The 20,341-nt window shown below is 42.6% G+C and overlaps 1 protein-coding gene across 1 annotated transcript; it reads left to right on the top strand.

Annotated features, from left to right (window-relative positions):
• Positions 1-8,226: 8,226 nt before the first annotated feature.
• Positions 8,227-17,151, top strand: LOC141989769 (uncharacterized). The gene is made up of 3 exons (XM_074956689.1): positions 8,227-8,782; positions 9,362-9,571; positions 17,087-17,151. Exons 1-3 carry the CDS (start codon positions 8,227-8,229, stop codon positions 17,149-17,151), a joined length of 831 nt encoding a protein of 276 aa, XP_074812790.1.
• The last annotated feature ends 3,190 nt before the right edge of the window (positions 17,152-20,341 follow it).

Below are 20,341 nucleotides of genomic sequence, written 5' to 3'. Positions count from 1 at the left end.
GGAACAATACCACCAAATGTAAAATTAAGCATTGAAGAAAATCATGTGAATTTGTGTCACTCCCCCGATGAAAAGGGGCCCAAGGTCAATGAATTGGTAATAAGACAGTAATTTTAAGTGGGGGGTGGAGGGGGAAACCTGATGGAAAATAAAATCTAAGTAAGGACTGATATAAAGTCACTTTCAAAAGTGGGATGTGGCCCAGATCTATTCACTCATGCCTCAGTCTGTCACTGGTTACATGTAAAGATCTACCAAAGTCTTCAAAGTTTAGTGCACAGATCTTCCGAAGGTTGGAACTTACCCCTTCCCAACACCATTTTCAAATATCAGGAGTGATTCATGCCAAACAAAATGGGCTCAGGTGTCTTCTCAGAGCAATAAGTAGGCATGGAAGCAAATAGTCTTAATAAACTGTTAACCTCTAACCCGTGTCCTGTGGGAACTGCAAGAGAACAGGACCTACAGTAGTTGGTTTGCACTCGGCAGAAGTGCCATCATTTGGAAGTCAAAAATTGCCTCAGACAAAAAAACTTAGATCATGTAAAGCATCCTCAGGTAGGACAGTCTCCTCCATAGGAAAGAGAGGTCCAGTGAGATCCTATCCTGTTCTTCACTGTTGGTACAAAGCAGCCAGCCACAGATCGCCCAGTGAAGAGGGGATTATCTGGCAGCACAGAGCAAGTATAGCAGTTTTGATGCCACTCTTCTGCCTTGAGGCTGGTGTAAGGAGAGTGACTGTGCTGTTCTTTCACCATGGGAATCTCCAGTTGCAGTATTGTCCCCTTGAAGTTGTTACTCTGGAGGGTGTCATGTCAAGCAGGTGGCTGGCTCAGGACTGGGGCATCACAAAGTAGCCCTCTTGAGTTGCACTGTGCACTCCTTAGCCAGTGTGGAGGATTTGGGCCACACTTGGCACTTCAAGGTATAGGAGCACCCATGGAAAAAAATTAGTGAGTGCTTAGCACCCACCAGCAGCCAGCTCCCCTCCTACCCCCACAGTACCTCCCATCCACCTGAGGCCCTACATATCAACTCCTTTCCCTCCCTCCCAGCACCTCCTGGCCACCACAATCAGCTGTTCTGCGGTGTGCAGGAGGTGCTGGGGGGGCAGGGGGAGGGGCAGGTCTTGGGTGCGCACAGAGAAGGGGGCAGAACTGGATGGGAAGAGGTGGAGCAGGGGCAGGAAGAAGTGGGGTGGGGGCTTGGGAGAAGGGGTGGGGTAGGGGCAGGGCTGGGGCGGGGGTTGAGCACCCCCTGGCCCGAAGGAAGCCGATGCCCGTGCTTCAAGGGACCCCATACACTACATTATTAGTGAGCCCCAACTGTCACCTATCTTTGATTCATGTCTGTTTGCAATTTTTCATATTTGTTTAGTTTTCATAACCAGAGCCTTAATACAGTGTATTAAAATAAAACAAAACCCCAAATCAAAGACAACAGCCCAACACTGATGATCAATCCTGCAATAACAAGTCAGTGTGAATACACAATGAGGGAAAAACAATGCAGTAGGGAAACAGATTTCAGTGTCAAGTTTCCCAAGTGTTATTATAAATAACAGGAAATTAAAAAGTGTGCTTAAAATGTCTGAACATTATTTGGATCTCTTAATCCTTATTTTTCAAGGGGGAGACTGCCAACTGCATCAGTGCCTGCAGATGGAAAGGCTGGCACATTGTGCCAGCTTCAGAGAAGTTGCTCTGACTACTCTCCAAAATAGATTGTGGAATAGGTTGTCTTCTGCCACTTCTCCAGAGCTGGACATCTAAGGGAGAATTCATCAGTTCATAGGTTACAAGGCCAAAAGGACCATCGTGATCATCTAATCTGACCTCTTGTATAACACAGGCCATATAGAACTGCTCCAAAATAATTCCTAGAGCATACCTTTTAGAACAAACATCCAATCTTGATTTTAAATTTATCAGTGATGGAGAATACACCACAACCCTTGGTACATTGTTCTCGTGGTAAATTACTCTCACCACTAAAAATTTAGGCTTAATTTCCAGTCATCAGACATCAGAACTGGGCAGGGTATTCCAGCAGCGGTCATATCAGTGCCAAATACAGTGGTAAAATAACTTCTTTACTCCTATTTGAGACTCCCCTGTTTGTGCATCCAAGGGCCTTATTAGTCCTTTTGGCCACAGTATTGCATTGGGAGCTCATGTTCAGCTACTCATCTGTCAGCATCCCCAAATCTTTTTCAGAGTCCTTGCTTCCAAGGATGAAGTCCCTCATCCTGTAAGTATGGCCTGCATTCTTTGTTCTTAGATTATACATTTAGCCATATTAAATTCATATGGTTTCTTGTACCCATCTTACAGAGCCATCTGGACGGCATGGTATCAGTGACCTGTCACTCCCCCAATTTTATGTCATCTGCAAACTTTATCAGTGATGATTTTATGTTTTCTTCCAGGTCATTAAAAAAAAGTGTTAAATAGCTTATGGCCAAGAATTGATCCCTCCGGGACCCCATTAGGAACACACCCACTAAATGTTGATTTCCTGTTTACAATTACATTTTGAGACCTATCAGTTAGCCAGATCTGAATCCATTTAATATGTGCCATGTTAATTTTATATCATTCTAGGTTTTTTTTATGTCATGTGGTACCAAGTAAATACCATACCATACCAAAGGCTAAGGGTATTACATCAACACTATACCTTTATCAACCCAACTTGTCATCTCATCAAAAAAAGATATCAAATTAATTTGACAGGATCTGTTTTCCATAAAGCCATGTTGATTGGCATTATTTATATTACACTCCTTTAATTCTTTATTAGTCAAGTCCCATGTCAGCCCCTCCATTATCATGCCTGGGATTGTTGTCAGAATGACAGGGTTTTAGTTGCCTGGGTCATCCTTTTTACACTTTTTAAATATTGGCACAACATTAGGTTTTTTTCCAGCATTCTGGAACTTCCCCACTGTTCCAAAACTTATTAAAAATCAACATTAATGGTCTAGTGAGCTGTTCATCAACTCTTAAGTCTCTTGGACCTGCCCTTGGGCTCTATCTGGACTTGCTGGTTTTAAAATGTCTGACTTTAGTAGCTGTTGTTTAAACCCTCCCAAGAGACTGTTGGTCTGGAAAGAGAATCATCATGATACACACACATCACCTTGCTTTTTCTCAGAAATAGAACAGACATATTTATTGAACTCGTTGCCTTTCCTGCATAATCACTGCTACTACAATTGTTTTTCTGAAGTAATAGACCAATGCTATAGTTAGAATTCATTTTGTTCCTAGTATATGTAAAAAAACCCTTTTCTCTACTGGCCACAGAATATTTTCTTATGTCTCTTTGCTTCCCTTACCACTTTTCCTAGCTTCTGATTTATCATCATTACTACCACTTCCCCTTTCTTCTATTTGTTTTATTGCTACTTTCACTTCCTCTCTAAACCAGCGTTTTGATTTATTTTGTTTTAACCAGTAAAACCTTCCTCATCGATTGTGGCTTTGGGGGCATCTAGTAAAGTATTCTTAAACAATTCACAATTATCATTCACATTTTTATGATTAAATTCTTCTTCCCCTGATCTGGCTCACAATCCTTTTCTGGAGGCAGATTCTAGAAACAACTGCAAAGTAATTAAAGGGGACTCTTATTTTGTGGAAACTGGAAAAAACTCCCCTGTGGAAGGAAGTAACTGAATGAAAACCAGGGGCCCTGATTCTCGACCTTATGGGTGGGTGACCACCTAGGGTTCCGTAGTCAGTGGTGCGCTGTGGTCAAGAGGCAAGGAGCAGGGTGGGTCTGGGGTGCAAGGCTGTGGAAGGGAGCTTGGGGCAGAGGCATGCTCAGGAATTTAAATTTGACCCCTTTTGGAGGGGCACATTCTGTGCCTCCCCCACCCCAGAGGAGCTAGCTCTTCCTTTCCCCCCTTCCCCCCACTCTGTCCCCATCAGCAGCTCACTCTTTTCCCTGCCCCAGGAGGAGCTCACTCTTCCCTGCCTCTGTAGCCCCAAGGCCAGAGAAGTTCTGTGCCCCTGACAGTTATTGGGGAGGGGGGGACTGTGCCCCTGCTTCCCCCCCTTTCTGCACACCCCTTGCTTGGGGCAATGGGGGAGTGGGAGACAGCAGAGCTTGGGGTGATGCAGAGGATAGGTGGGGAGGCAGCAGAGGCCAGGGCACCAAAAACAAGTTCACCCAGCGTGCCATTTTCCCTAAGGCCAGCCCTGTTACAGTGAAGTGCAATGTGGCTGTGACATACTACCCAACTACGGTGTGAGGACCTCATTCTCATTTCACTAAAGCCATTTCACGCTGCTCTGACACCCACTTTAAGGCCTCTTTACCCCATCACAGCAGAATAAAGCAGACTTAGCCCAAGTGTGAGTCACTGTCTGACACCCACTTTGTACAGATGTAAATGACTGCATGAGGTGCAGGGCAATGGAGTATCAAGCCCAAGGACTTTTGTACAGCTGACGAGAAGAGGCAAACATTAGCACAAATACTGAGGTTCTGATTCTCATTTACACTAAGGACCCCTTTATACCACTCTGACAATATAAAGGAGCCATAGTGTAAATAAGAATCAGGCCCTAAGAACTTTAAAATCTGGGGCCTGATCTCATTTGCACTACATCTGCTTTACACCACTGTGGCAGCATAAGCGGACTTTTAAATGGGTGCAGGTTACAGTTACACCCACTGCGGGGTCATCTACATAGCCAGAGTGGTATAAAGTGGCCACAGTGTAAATGACCATCAGGCTCTCTCCTTTTCCTGGGGATGAAAGATATTTTGCCTTTCCTATTCTTTGTAATTGTGTGGAAAAAAACATTTGTCATGGTTTATTTTCTCTCTTCCTTAATATTAAAAAGGTAACTAATTCCAAAAGAGAACAATATCACAGAGTAGTCCCATTTAAAGCCTCTCTTTCTGAAGCTTCCTTTCTCTCGCTCTCCCCCTCCACTGGAAACTCTGCGTATGCCAGCACCTTGTTAAGCTGGCTGCTGAGTCTCTTCCACTGCAGCAGGTTGGTCACAGACACTGGCTGAAATATCTTGAATATCAAATTTGGAAAGTTATCTGCATTGGAGCAACCCTGTGGAATAAAGCTGTTGTTTTGCTGGCAGTGAGAGCAGCAGGATCAATATAAAGTGTCTTCAAGAAAACTCCCCTATGCTACCTTAGCTTAAATAACTATGGGTGATACCCTAGCATCCATGAAATCCATGGCCAAATTCACATTGACCCTGACCCCAATTCAGGATTTCACCCTCATTTTGAGTTCCATTGGTGCAATCCATACACACAAAGCTTTATGCATAGGGTGACCACCTGTCCCATTTTTAAAGGGACGGGTCCCATTTTGGGGACTTCTTATATAGCCTCCTATTACCCCCCTACCCCCGTCCCATTTTTTCACAGTTGCTATCTGGTAACCCTATTTATGCAGGATATAGAAGAGGTTCTTGACTTTTCTTTGGGGTTCTCTCTTCCATACCTTTGCTCAGCTCTTTTGATTTGCAGACCTCACACTTGTACCTGCACAGAAATGGAAATACTACGCTAAAGTTATCCTTGATGTAACTCCATTGTGATCGAGGCAGGGACAGGATACCTCTGCACTGCAAAAAAAGACCTATGGCAGCAAGTCTCACAGCCCAAGTCAACTGACTCAGACTTGGGCTACAGGGCTAAAAATAGCAGTTTAGACATTCAGGCTCAGGCTGCAGCCCGACCTCTGAGACCCACCCTCTTCACTGGATTTCAGAGCTCAGGCTCCAGCCTGAGCGTCAACGTCTACACCACTATTTTCAGCCCCTGAGCATGATCTTTGCAAGCTCAAGTCAAATGACCCGAGCGCTGAGAGTCACTGCAGTGAGTCTTCCCCCATGCCATGTAGACATAGACTCAGTTGCTTTCTGTAGATTTCTCTGGATGTGGCACTGCAGTATCATACTATATACTCGAAGGGACAGATTTTTCAAGGTATTTAGATACCTATCTGCTATTGATTTCAGTAGAAATTAGGCACCTAGATACCTGTAAAGATCTGCCCCCAAGGCTAACATCATTTATTATATATTTCATACTGCAGTGCCATCCTTGCTTACATCAATCTATACAAAACAAAAACTGGCAGGCATTCTCCTGATTTCTGCCAAATATAAAGGTTAAAATGTACATGGGCATAACGTGGGTGTGTAAATAAGGAATTTGTGTAGTCCCTTATTTAGTAACGTAAGAAAACATATTTCAGGTCGAAGATGAACACTTTTTGCTTCCCTCCAGGTGTCTATTTTCTATTTTGGAAGTAGCAAGGACAGGAGTAAACATGTACAAGCTCTACTTAGCAACAAAACACTAGGGAGCCACACTGTGTGTAGTATAACTTCATTTCATAAGATTATCATCACAAACTGCCAATATAGCATCACTGCCAAGATGTCGTTCCTTGGAAACAGGGAAAGTCAAGGAAGTGGCCCTCAAGACACCCCCAATAAGCTCCCTGCCATCACCCTGGCCTCCCATATGGTGAATTGATCATCTCCAAGGATAACTGACAAAAAAATGCAGTTCTAGATTAACTACCTCTTATAGGGAAGCAGATTTGCCCAGTGAAGGAGCCCCAACTAAATATCATGTAGGTTTATTATCTGTTTAAAGTCTGGTGTTATGGAGCTGGCAGCTTCAGAACATCACATACTGTTCAACAGGCAAAAGGCTGATTCAGTGTTTTTACAAGAAATAGTTTTCCTATAGAAAAATTGGTTGTTAACTAGTTTTATTAAATATTAACTAAATGTTCTTTTTTTCCTCTTCTGAGAATCTGAAGAGTTAGTAAGCTCTCTTGGACAGAGCCATCTCTCTTTTATATGTTTTTACAGTGCCCAGCACAATAGGGGTCTGGCCTCTAGGGGCTTCTGCACAAATGTGCTATTTACTTCTTAAACTCTCCAGTGATTCACTATATACATTTCAGGCCCAATACTTCTCAGACCAGATTTATTCTGGTATATATGCAAAATAACTGACTTCAGAGGAGTTACTCTGGATTTTCCACTCTGGAATTCCAGAAGAATTTGGCTAAAGATTTTGGCTTCCATAAACAATTGAATACCAGAGTGGTTAATAATTGATGAATTGCTATAGGACAGATCTTCCTTTGCAACTTCGTTTTTGAAAGGAATAATTTGAGGGAGTGACAATTAAATAAAAATATTAATTTGAATTTGCAAGTCAATTTCAGTTGAACCATATTCATCACCATTCTGTGTGCACTTGCCATGGAGTCAACTTCATGTTGAAAAAGTCATAATAAGGGGATTCCACCATTAGTGTTAGAGAGAAAAAACAAACAGTCAATTGAAATACAGAAAAATTCACCCATTTTTCTTCTGAAATTTTAATCCTATGAATCCCACAGAATATTAGGTGACTGTAGGGAAAGGAAGAGAATCCTTCTCTGAAAGAGTGAACAGTGTCTACTGCTGGAACCTGCATGGAGGTCAAGGTCATAGTATTTGCATTGCACTGCCTAGAGTTACAAACCAAACAACTGAAGAGTCAATGTGAATTGCAAGTAATAAAACTATGACTCTACACATTAGAGAGTCTTTGCAACCTCTTGCAAGAGGAATAAAAGGGGCTGTTTAAGAACAAATGTTCACTTTAAAGTGTTACAAAGGCTTTTGGCAGTATGGCCTACTGTTTTGTGTCAACTAACTTTTGCCCAAAACTCAAGTGCCCGCTATAGAAGTCAGCAAGAGGTAGTTGGACTGAAGGTGCCAGAGAGACTCTTGATCTAAATCATACACTGTTTTAGGAGAGTGAAAACAAAAAAGAGTAATTACTACACTGAGCCCTGGTCTACACTAGGACTTTAGGTCGAATTTAGCAGCATTAAATCGATGTAAACCTGCACCCGTCCACACGATGAAGCCCTTTATTTCGACTTAAAGGGCTCTTAAAATCGATTTCCTTACTCCACCCCTGACAAGTGGATTAGCGCTTAAATCGGCCTTGCCGGGTCGAATTTGGGGTACTGTGGACACAATTCGACGGTATTGGCCTCCGGGAGCTATCCCAGAGTGCTCCATTTTGACCGCTCTGGACAGCACTCTCAACTCAGATGCACTGGCCAGGTAGACAGGAAAAGAACCGCGAACTTTTGAATCTCATTTCCTGTTTGGCCAGCATGGCAAGCTGCAGGTGACCATGCAGAGCTCATCAGCAGAGGTGACCATGATGGAGTCTCAGAATCGCAAAAGAGCTCCAGCATGGACCGAACGGGAGGTACGGGATCTGATCGCTGTATGGGGAGAGGAATCCGTGCTATCAGAACTCCGTTCCAGTTTTCGAAATGCCAAAACCTTTGTCAAGATCTCCCAGGGCATGAAGGACAGAGGCCATAACAGGGACCCGAAGCAGTGCCGCGTGAAACTGAAGGAGCTGAGGCAAGCCTACCAGAAAACCAGAGAGGCGAATGGCCGCTCCGGGTCAGAGCCCCAAACATGCCGCTTCTATGATGAGCTGCATGCCATTTTAGGGGGTTCAGCCACCACTACCCCAGCCGTGTTGTTTGACTCCTTCAATGGAGATGGAGGCAATACGGAAGCAGGTTTTGGGGACGAAGAAGATGATGATGATGACGAGGTTGTAGATAGCTCACAGCAAGCAAGCGGAGAAACCGGTTTTCCCGACAGCCAGGAACTGTTTCTCACCCTGGACCTGGAGCCAGTACCCCCTGAACCCACCCAAGGCTGCCTCCTGGACCCAGCAGGCGGAGAAGGGACCTCCGGTGAGTGTACCTTTTAAAATACTATACATGGTTTAAAAGCAAGCATGTGAAAGGATTACTTTGCCCTGGCATTCGCAGCTCTCCTGGATATACTCCCAAAGCCTTTGCAAAAGGTTTCTGGGGAGGGCAGACTTATTGCGTCCTTCATGGTAGGACACTTTACCACTCCAGGCCAGTAACACGTACTCGGGAATCATTGTACAACAAAGCATTGCAGTGTATGTTTGCTGGCGTTCAAGCAACATCCGTTCGTGTGTTATCCTCAGGAGAGTGAGATATAATCCATGGTCACCTGGTTGAAATAGGGTGCTTTTCTTCAGGGGACACTCAGAGGAGCCCATTCCTACTGGGCTGTTTGCCTGCGGCTGAACAGAAATGTTCCCCGCTGTTAGCCACAGGGAGGGGGGAGGGTTGAGGGGGTAGCCACGCGGTGGGGGGAGGCAAAATGCGACCTTGTAACGAAAGCACATGTGCTATGTATGTAATGTTAACAGCAAGGTTTACCCTGAAAGAGTGTAGCCAGTGTTTTATAAAATGTGTCTTTTTAAATACCGCTGTCCCTTTTCTTTTCTCCACCAGCTGCATGTGTTTCAATGATCACAGGATCTTCTCCTTCCCAGAGGCTAGTGAAGATTAGAAAGAAAAAAAAACGCACTCGAGATGAAATGTTCTCCGAGCTCATGCTGTCCTCCCACACTGACAGAGCACAGACGAATGCATGGAGGCAAATAATGTCAGACTGCAGGAAAGCACAAAATGACCAGGAGGAGAGGTTGCGGGCTGAAGAGAGTAAGTGGCGGGCTGAAGAGAGTAAGTGGCGGGCTGAAGAGAGGGCTGAAGCTCGAATGTGGCGGCAGTGTGATGAGAGGAGGCAGGATTCAATGCTGAGGCTGCTGGAGGACCAAACCAGTATGCTCCAGTGTATGGTTCAGCTGCAGCAAAGGCAGCTGGAGCACAGACTGCCATTACAGCCCCTGTGTAACCAACCGCCCTCCTCCCCAAGTTCCATAGCCTCCACACCCAGACGCCCAAGAACGCGGTGGGGGGGCCACCGGCCAACCAGCCACTCCACCACAGAGGATTGTCCAAAAAAAAAAAAAGGCTGTCATTCAATAAATTTTAAAGTTGTAAACTTTTAAAGTGCTGTGTGGCATTTTCCTTCCCTCCTCCACCACCCCTCCTGGGCTACCTTGGTAGTCATCCCCCTATTTGTGTGATGAATGAATAAAGAATGCATGAATGTGAAGCAACAATGACTTTATTGCCTCTGCAAGCGGTGATCAAAGGGAGGAGGGGAGGGTGGTTAGCTTACAAGGAAGTAGAGTGAACCAAGGGGCGGGGGGTTTCATCAAGGAGAAACAAACAGAACTTTCACACCGTAGCCTGGCCAGTCATGAAACTGGTTTTCAAAGCCTCTCTGATGCATACCGCACCCTCCTGTGCTCTTCTAACCGCCCTGGTGTATGGCTGCGCATAACCAGCAGCCAGGCGATTTGCCTCAACCTCCCACCCCGCCATAAACGTCTCCCCCTTACTCTCACAGATATTGTGGAGCACACAGCAAGCAGTAATAACAGTGGGAATATTGGTTTCGCTGAGGTCTAAGCGAGTCAGTAAACTGCGCCAGCGCGCCTTTAAACGTCCATATGCACATTCTACCACCATTCTGCACTTGCTCAGCCTGTAGTTGAACAGCTCCTGACTGCTGTCCAGGCTGCCTGTGTACGGCTTCATGAGCCATGGCATTAAGGGGTAGGCTGGGTCCCCAAGGATACATATAGGCATTTCAACATCACCAACAGTTATTTTCTGGTCTGGGAATAAAGTCCCTTCTTGAAGCTTTTGAAACAGACCAGAGTTCCTGAAGATGCGAGCGTCATGTACCTTTCCCGGCCATCCCACGTTGATGTTGGTGAAACGTCCCTTGTGATCCACCAGAGCTTGCAGCACTATTGAAGAGTACCCCTTGCGGTTTATGTACTCGCCGGCTTGGTGCTCCGGTGCCAAGATAGGGATATGGGTTCCGTCTATGGCCCCACCACAGTTAGAGAATCCCATTGCAGCAAAGCCATCCACTATGACCTGCACATTTCCCAGGGTCACTACCCTTGATATCAGCAGATCTTTGATTGCGTGGGCTACTTGCATCACAGCAGCCCCCACAGTAGATTTGCCCACTCCAAATTGATTCCCAACTGACCGGTAGCTGTCTGGCGTTGCAAGCTTCCACAGGGCTATCGCCACTCGCTTCTCAACTGTGAGGGCTGCTCTCATCTTGGTATTCATGCGCTTCAGGGCAGGGGAAAGCAAGTCACAAAGTTCCATGAAAGTGCCCTTATGCATGCGAAAGTTTCGCAGCCACTGGGAATCGTCCCAGACCTGCAACACTATGTGGTCCCACCAGTCTGTACTTGTTTCCCGAGCCCAGAATCGGCGTTCCACAGCATGAACCTGCCCCATTAGCACCATTATGCATGCATTGGCAGGGCCCATGCTTTCAGAGAAATCTGTGTCCATGTCCTGATCACTCACGTGACCGCGCTGACGTCGCCTCCTCGCCCGGTAGCGCTTTGCCAGGTTCTGGTGCTGCATATACTGCTGGATAATGCGTGTGGTATTTAATGTGCTCCTAATTGCCAAAGTGAGCTGAGCGGACTCCATGCTTGCCTTGGTATGGCGTCCGCACAGAAAAAAGGCGCGGAAAGATTGTCTGCCGTTGCTCTGACGGAGGGAGGGGCGACTGACGACACGGCTTACAGGGTTGGCTTCAGGGGGCTAAAATCCACAAAGGGGGTGGCTTTACATCAAGGAGTAGTTCAGGCAGGACTTCACGGAGGGTTCCAATAAGAAATGGTGCACCTAAGTTATTGTTCTTATTGGAACAAGGAGGTTAGTCTGGCCTCTGATTGATACATGGCTAGATTTACCTCGCTGCACCTTCTCTGTGAGTGACTGCAGTGTGACCTAGAGGAATGAGTCCCCTAGACAGGGGAGAAGGCAAATGAGTACAAAACAAATCTGGTCTATTTCTTGTTTTGATCCACTCCATCTATCTTTTACATCTTTGGCTGGCAGCAGACGGTGCAGAAGGACTGCAAGCCATCCACATCTCATGGCTGCTCGGCAGAAGATGGTACAGTACGACTGCTAGCCATCCTCATCTCTTGCCTGCCTGGCAGAAGATGGCACAGTACGATTGCTAGCCATCGTCATCTCTTGCCTGCCCGGCAGAAGATGGTACAATACGATTGCTAGCCATCGTCATCTCTTGCCTGCCCGGCAGAAGATGGTACAATATGACTGCTAGCAATCCGTATTGCCTGCCTGCTCACCATTAGACGGTTCAATACGACTGACTGCAGGACTGAAGAGAATGACCTGGTCAAGTCACCAAAAATTTAGTCCCTGCGCCCATGTCTGCCCAGGCGCTCCCAGCCGACGTGGCCAGGAGCACCTCGGACATGACGAGGACGGCTATCAGTCATACTGCACCGTCTGCTGCCAGAAGGCAATGGGTTGCTGCTACTGTGTAGCAATGCCGTACCACGTCTGCCAGCACCCAGGAGACATACGGTGACGGTTACCTGAGCGGGCTCCATGCTTGCGGTGGTATGGCGTCCGCACAGGTAACTCAGGAAAAAAGGCGCGAAACAATTGTCTGCCCTTGCTTTCACGGAGGGAGGGAGGGAAGGGGGGACTGACGATATGTACCCAGAACCACACGCGACAATGTTTCAGCCCCATCAGGCATTGGGATCTCAACCCAGAATTCCAATGGGCAGCGGAGACTGCGGGAACTGTGGGATAGCTACCCACAGTGCAACGCTCCGGAAGTCGACTCTAGCCTCGGTACTGTGGAAGCACTCCGCCGAGTTAATGCACTTAATGCACTTCTGTGGGGACACACACACTCGAATATATAAAACCGATTTCTAAAAAACCGACTTCTATAAATTCAACCTTATTCCGTAGTGTAGACATACCCTGATAGGCTTTTACCCCCTTTACTATTATTTTTGGTATCTACTCTTCCCTGGTGTTATGGCATATTATAAATGGATTGAAAACTGAAAAGTACTGTTAACGGAACAGAGATGCTGAACACAATGGAATGAAGCTGGTATAATATCATGAACTGGTTAACCATTGACTGCATGTGTCTGATAGAAGTGGAATGAGCTGGAAAAATGTCTTTAAAAAATGAAATTAAACAGTATGTCATTTCTAGTTGCCTTAGATTTTGAGAGTACAATTCCTAAATGTGACTCATGTATGCAGTGTAGCTATAGCCATGTTGGTCCCAAGATATTAAAGAGACAAGATGTGTGAGGTAATATCTTTTATTAGACCAACTTCTGTTGATGAGAGAGACAAGCTTTTGAGCTTACACAGAGCTCTCTCTCTCTCTCACTAACACAAGTTGGTCAAATAAAAGTTATTACCTCACCTACTCTGACTCTCTAAATGTGTCTAAACAATTCATGAAAAATTGTGATGCCAGAGCTGAAAAGGATTTGCTGTTCTTAGTGTATGCTCAACATTCCTCAGGGCGCATGTGACTAGGATGCCTCACCAAAGCTGATCTGCTGGCTGAATCATTAGCTTCCCCAGCCTGATGGGGAATGTGACGTGAACATGATGCTAGACGAACGTTAGGCAGATTTTAAATGGAAAAGGATCAAACAATTTATGCATGTTGGGCCCTCTCTGTCTCCTTTACATAGCAGTTTTATGGTTTTAGTTGCTTTTGAAAAGGGTAGCGCCCAATTCCATGAGGTTAGTAATAAAAGCAGAGACTCAGGTTGAGCAGGAGGAACTGCAAACAGGAAGAACAGATACTTGATATGATTCTTAGAAGAACAATTTATAGCAGGATTAGAAATCACGTAAAAGGTCCAAACCACATTAGTCAAGTATGTTGGTATTGGGTCCTAGTGAGAAACAGTCTAGATTGGTGGATCCGGTGATTAGAAAAATATGAGAAAATGCCACTGTCTGATCAACACTTAATTACTTTTTGTAAATATGAAGCTATTTCAGTATGTCAAAATGAATATACCGTAATTATTTCTCTTCTTCAGAAGAACTTTAATTTCTTGAGGAGGAGGAATTATGCTAATCCTTACATATGTTGTTGTAAAATTAATAATTGAAAAGTATGGAAGAAAGTAAGCCGGTATGTATGAATCAGATCCTTAAAAGTATTTAAGAGTGATTGATTAAATACAATTATATTTTAGTAATTGTGCATTTAATCAAAATAGGGCTGGCATTTATATTATAGGAAAGCCAATTAACTGTATGGGATTTGTAAAGATCATCTCAGAACCTGCAAATACAGCAACTGTGAATTGCAGAATGGGGCTTAGCAGAATGGGGCTCTGATCTCACATGGCACCCCTAGAAATTACTCAAATATTACTTATTAGTACTAATAACATTGGCCTGACTGGATGCGGCAGTTCCTATGTTCCTAGTCTGGTAGTCATACTGAGGCTTAAAAAATTGTCCAAGCCACTTTGAATTATTTTTTTTTTTAAGATTTAAGAGAAAGTAACTCCCAAGTGTTTATCCATAATCACTATTGGGGAAAAAACACTAGTAACATATACTTTAAAAACACTTATGAAAAGCTACACTCCTAATATGAAGTAAATAATATATGTTTTAGAAACACTTATGAATACCTATGCACTTATTACACTGGCATGGCCCCAAGGCAGTATTGAGTAAACAATAGTTCTTCGATCACGGTCTGATATATGGTCAATCAAGTAAACAATATGCTTTTTTTTTTTTTTTAAACAATGACTGAATGTGTACTTACACAATATATCATTCAGACCCATTACGGACCTCCAAGTAAATAATAAATGTTCTAAAGTCCATAACTACATATTTAGGCAATATATAGCTGTTACCCTCTATAGAATAAATAAGCATTGTAATAATACCACAATCACCAGGGTTTACCCAATAATGTGGAACAGCCACAAAAGATTTTGCAACTTCTTATTCACTGGTAGCAGATTTTTTTCCATTGTTTTTGTTTTGTTTTTATAGAGAGATGTTAAATGGGAAAAAGAGTTACCTTTCCAGAAACAGTTGCTTTCTAAGATTAGAGTACCCTTGCAAGAAGCAACCTGGATGAAGACTTCTGGTTTGGTAAGCTCCTAGAAAATGCTCTCTATATTAGCCCATCAATTTGACCCAGTCACCTTGGTTACCAGTAAAGCTGGGCAAATTCTTCTACTTTGATGGTATTTGTGAATCTCAGTTATATTCTGGCAAATATTCATTCACCAAGGAGATTTTTTGTTTTTAATCACAAAACTATTAATGGAAAAGTCTCACGACTAGACCTAGATGTGTGTTTATATGTAGTTTCACACCCACAATGTTCACCCAACCATCCTGAAAAGCTGTTTAATTTCTCTTCATTGACAGGCGTATCAGTAGTCCAGCTGGGGAACAGGAAACCATGCAGATGACTAAGTATACACTACTGATAAGGAATGGCAAATAATCTAAATCTAGGGTGAGATCCTCACTCCTACTCTGGCCCCTTTATGCCAGATAAACAGGGCCAGAGTAGTGTAAAGGAGCCCCAACAACCCTGTTTTGGGTCAGGGGAGGATTCCCCTAATACAGGAACTGTGGAAAAGAGTTACAGTAAAGGGCATGCTGAAGGCAGGGCCCCAGCACTTAACTACAAAAATCAGGGCCTATTTAGGCATTGCTGTGCTCAGTATTGCAACACCTAACTGATTAGGAGCCAAAATCTCATTTTCAAAAGAAATTTAGGCACTTAAGAGCCTAAATGTCACTTTCAAGACTCCAGTTAGGTGTTGAGGCATTGCTTCACTCAGCATCTAAATAGCTTTTAAAATCTGGACTATAGTGCTGAAGATATTCCAGGCAGTGCTGTGGCCCCCAGAGAAGGTTCCCAGCCTAAGTTACACCAGGTGCCTCAACAGGCTCCAGCATAGCCTGGGCTAAGGAGGACAAAATGTGACCTAAAGCTCCCAGAAGCACAGCACAGAATCTCATCCCTAGAGTAGGAAGTAGCTTGTGAGCAGCCCATAGTCTGAAATAAATGCACATAAAACTCTAATGAACAATTGCAAGTGATTAATTCTTTCTGAAGTATTAAAGTCCATTTATGGCTATTTTGTGAACTGTGGATGGGTGGGGGAGAGGAATGGGCAAATTCACTCAATATTTATTATGAATATTTTGCCCAACTCTGATCATGAGATATCCCTATTCAAGGTATTTCCCCCCCTCTTTTCTCCCTGCTAGTCTCTTACTTAATCTTTAGCTATAAATTTATGTAATTTACCAAGGACCTGAACCACAGCCCACTGAAATCAGTAGAAATTATGCCACTGACTTCAGTAGGCTTTGGATCAGACCTTGTATTACAACAGCGAAGGCAGACTACATTCTGATCTCAGGGATACTGGGGTAACCAAGATGAGAATTTGGCCAATAGTATGATGATACAATAAACAAGATAATGAATCAATGATAGGGTTTTTATTTGTGTTATTGTTGAGGATGATGGCATGGTGGAGGAAAGAGCTGCTTCCTGGACAGTGACTTTCTATGTCGCCTTTTCAGTAAGTTGTGTGATTTTTTTTGTTTTCACTAGACTTCTCACTATGTCCTTTTAAATCAATAAAGGCAGCAGGGAGGACAGGATACTAAAAAAAAAGAAAATTTTACCACAGAAATAAAATACATTAAAATAATAAAGGATCTTACTTAAATCCAGGAAGAAAATTAATTAAATAATTATGTCAAAGTTATCTTGTCAGTTCAGTTGTCAACGAGTTCTCTAAGTGTATGGAATACAAGGACACATACCTCTAAAGTGTCCCTTATTTTAAGGAAAGTTACTAATTTTAATCCCAAAGATATCTACATTTCACAGAAATATGGCATCCCCTTACTTATATACTTGATTAGTATTTGCACCATCATGAAAATGAAGTTATAGAAAGTTATTTACAAAAAAGGAAGGAACGTCGCAGCATTTTAAATTTCCTGCAGGAATAATTGTTATAATTCATTATTTGGTACCATTGTCACACATTGCATCTCACATTTGTGCTTTAACAGATTGAGAGATATGGCAGAACACGAGAGGAGATCTGTGGCGCACACCTAAGAGCAGATACTAAACCTCAGACTTAGCAAACTGGAAACGTTATTTATATTAAATGGTGTAAAGTTGTGTCTGAGGTGGAAGTTTAACCTTTTATGCAAGATGTAATTTTAATTATATTCACTTTTTTCTAGTAACTAGAGACTCTTCCATCAAAGGCATATGGTTGTTTGTTATTGTAGGAATTGCTGCAGGATGAAAATCCTAATAAACATTATAGTTAATGAAAAGGAGGACTTGTGGCACCTTAGAGACTAACAAATTTATTTGAGCATAAGCTTTCGTGAGCTACATCGGATGCATTCAGAAGTGAGCTGTAGCTCACGAAAGCTTATGCTCTAATAAATGTGTTCGTCTCTAAGGTGCCACAAGTACTCCTTTTCTTTTTGCGGATACATACTAACACGGCTGCTACTCTGAAACCTGTCATTATAGTTAATGGGAGCTTATCCATTGACTTGAACAGCAGCAGGATCAAGCCCCATGAATGTACTGATTTTTTTTTTGAATGCAGTAAAAAGAGGAAACATTTGTTTTCATACAAACAATTAGAATGAAAAACACAAGGTGCCAAAATCATTCAGAGCCTATTCATGCAAAACTTCAATTGCAGCCTGTGGAAATTGTGCAGATAAAGAATAAAGACTACAGGATTTGGACCTTACGGAATTACATACACTTTATGAACAAACTTAATGTAGGTCAAAATTTGAGCTGAACTCTAAGGTTCCTCTCAATATCATCTGCTAAATATATAGTACACCAAATGAATATCAGAGTCAAACTATGCTGTGACAGCTCTAATAGCTAACAGTCACATAGCCACAGCAGAAGAACAAATGCTGGGACTTGAAAGTTCAAAGGATCAATAGATAAGTAGCATGTTATGTGATAGTTGAAATTAGATCCTCTGAGAAATAAATCTTACCCTGTAATAAAGAAAGCAACCTAATGTGTTTAGAGAACAGCTTAGTACAAGATTAGATCCCAAATATTCAACATGTATAATGCTGACCGTGAACAAATCCAGTTCCATATGTTCATATAGGAAAACCCTCTTTTGTCTGTGGCCATTTTCAGGTCATTTGTAGGCTGTTGATTTTAGTGAAACTTTACAAAACAAGGCCATTATTTGTAAGGTGATAAATGCTCTCATTATTATATTTCTGCTCCTATATCACCTTCCAGGAGCCATTCCTGTATATTTTATTAGTTCTGCATTCTTGCTGTCTCCTTCTTGCCTCTTCTTGTAGGAAGTACACAATATAAATATTATATTTAAAAAGAAAGAGGGCCTGATTTTGAAAAGCGTCTTCCATTTATATGTAGGTACAACTGCAATTCCTTTTTACAAAACTCAGACAACTATCTGATTGCACCCAAAAATATAATTGGAGGATTAAATTCTATAAAATGAGTCTGAAGTTATCTGCATGCCAAATTGTGATCACAACTAACAATACATGTGGGCACAAAATTGTGGGTGCAAAAGCGGAGGCTAATTGAGATATTTCTTAAGAGTCAGTGCCCTCAATATATTGTGAGTAGCAAAATATTCATGATAAAAACATGCAAAATTACTCCAAATTCAAGGTTTTGCATGTTATGAATTTGAAAATAGGCCCATGGTCATGGATTGCTCGGCTAAATCAGAGAATTTTTTTTGAGCCAACACAGACCCATATCCAAGTGAAAATGGGCCCATTTCTGAGCAAAGGTGAATTTTTCATTTAAAATAAACCAGTATACACTTGCATTTTCACATTAACTGCAAAAAATAGTAATTTATGTTAGAACACAGAGTATAGCAAAATCTGAAGGTCACAAAAATGGAAGACATTTTTATGTTCAGTTTCACAAAAAGAGGAAATGTGAATTTTGCACAGCTTTCCTCTTGATTTACCCATTTACTCTATTTGTTTCTATGGTGAATGTGTCATGATTTGAAAATATGCCACTGTACAAATGTTTTCTTAACCATATAGAGGCAGACACCATTCTGTGTCCAGGAACCACTTGGCACAGTAAGGTGGGGCTGCAGAAAGAGAGGAGAGCTATCTCTGGAAGCCATATCTCTGTGCTTTGCTTTGCCGCAGCCCTGCCCCTAGCATAGGTTAGCACAACATATGTGCTCAGCTGACCATATTGCATTTGGCCCAGACACCTTAAGTACCTCTCCCCACTCTGACAGCCCGTGTGTGCCAGAATTACTATGCTAGCTCTGTACTCAGTGGAGACTCCCACACACCTGGTTAAGCGCTGGTCTTGATCAGTGCCTTAGTGATGGGTCTTGAAGCATGAGCATTTATATCCCTTATAAAACTAGCCTACATAATGCACCAGTGGGTTTCCTTGCTATACATTACTCTGTAAGTGTCCCATTGCATAATGCAAAATTGTCTACATCCCAAACAATATTTGAAATAATTACATATGTTTTAAATCTTTGCAATTTAAAAATGACCAAATATTTGTTTTTAGATTAAATGACAAATCTCTCTTCTGTGAAGCAGAAAAGTTGTAAATACAGCTGAAAAACAACGAGACAGCCTTCTGACGCCTTCCTCAATGCATTGTTGTATTGCTCAGCCTGGCTACATTTGGTCATGCCTGTTCATACACACTTAGGCTTTTGTGTTCATATACAAAAATGCTACTTGTGGGTTTCCCCTCTCTATATATTAGATTGGATTTTCTTGTGTCTCTGGAGTCTCCTCTACACCTAGTACTACAGAAAAAAAAACAGTGGTTCATATCATGTAGACCTGACCTCATCTGGCGAGCTGCCATTCAAAGGAATGTTGATGTTTTCTGTATTTTCCTTTTAAATAAAACTGCTCTTAAACACTTTGGAAATAAAGATGGTCAGAACCACTGACAAACCCTTAGCATTCACTTTAACTCCACTGCCCTCCAAGTAGGGCTCTTCTCAATGCCACAATCTAGCCCTAAAACAACAGGTTTTTGTTTTTGATTGCTTGGGTTATTTTTAAGAGGACAAGCAGTTCTAGAACTTTCAAGGCTAAACTGAAACCTTGCCTACCATTCCCACAAAGCTAAAGCGACTGTCCTCTTGTAGGAATTTCAGGTACTCAAAAGACAAAACAATTCCACTTTGTGTGTAAATTAGTCTGACAGGCTATAGCGACGCTAAATATACTTATTGCTTAAAAACCCCTGTCATTTCTATTAATTTCAGTGTGTAACAATATATTAACTGAGAATCAGATTTCACATTTATAACTTGACAAATTAGTTTAATGCTGCTATAGAGAGAATGTAAACACAGCAGATTGATTCTATGTTGCCCCTTCAACTATAACTATATAAACCAGCATTTACTAAAAGGAAATGGAAATTCACTTTAGTCCTGAATGCTGTGCTCAAGT

Source organism: Natator depressus, chromosome 6, assembly GCF_965152275.1.
Source record: "Natator depressus isolate rNatDep1 chromosome 6, rNatDep2.hap1, whole genome shotgun sequence".
NCBI lineage: Eukaryota > Metazoa > Chordata > Testudines > Cheloniidae > Natator > Natator depressus.
This window is presented reverse-complemented; position numbering and strand designations above follow the sequence as displayed.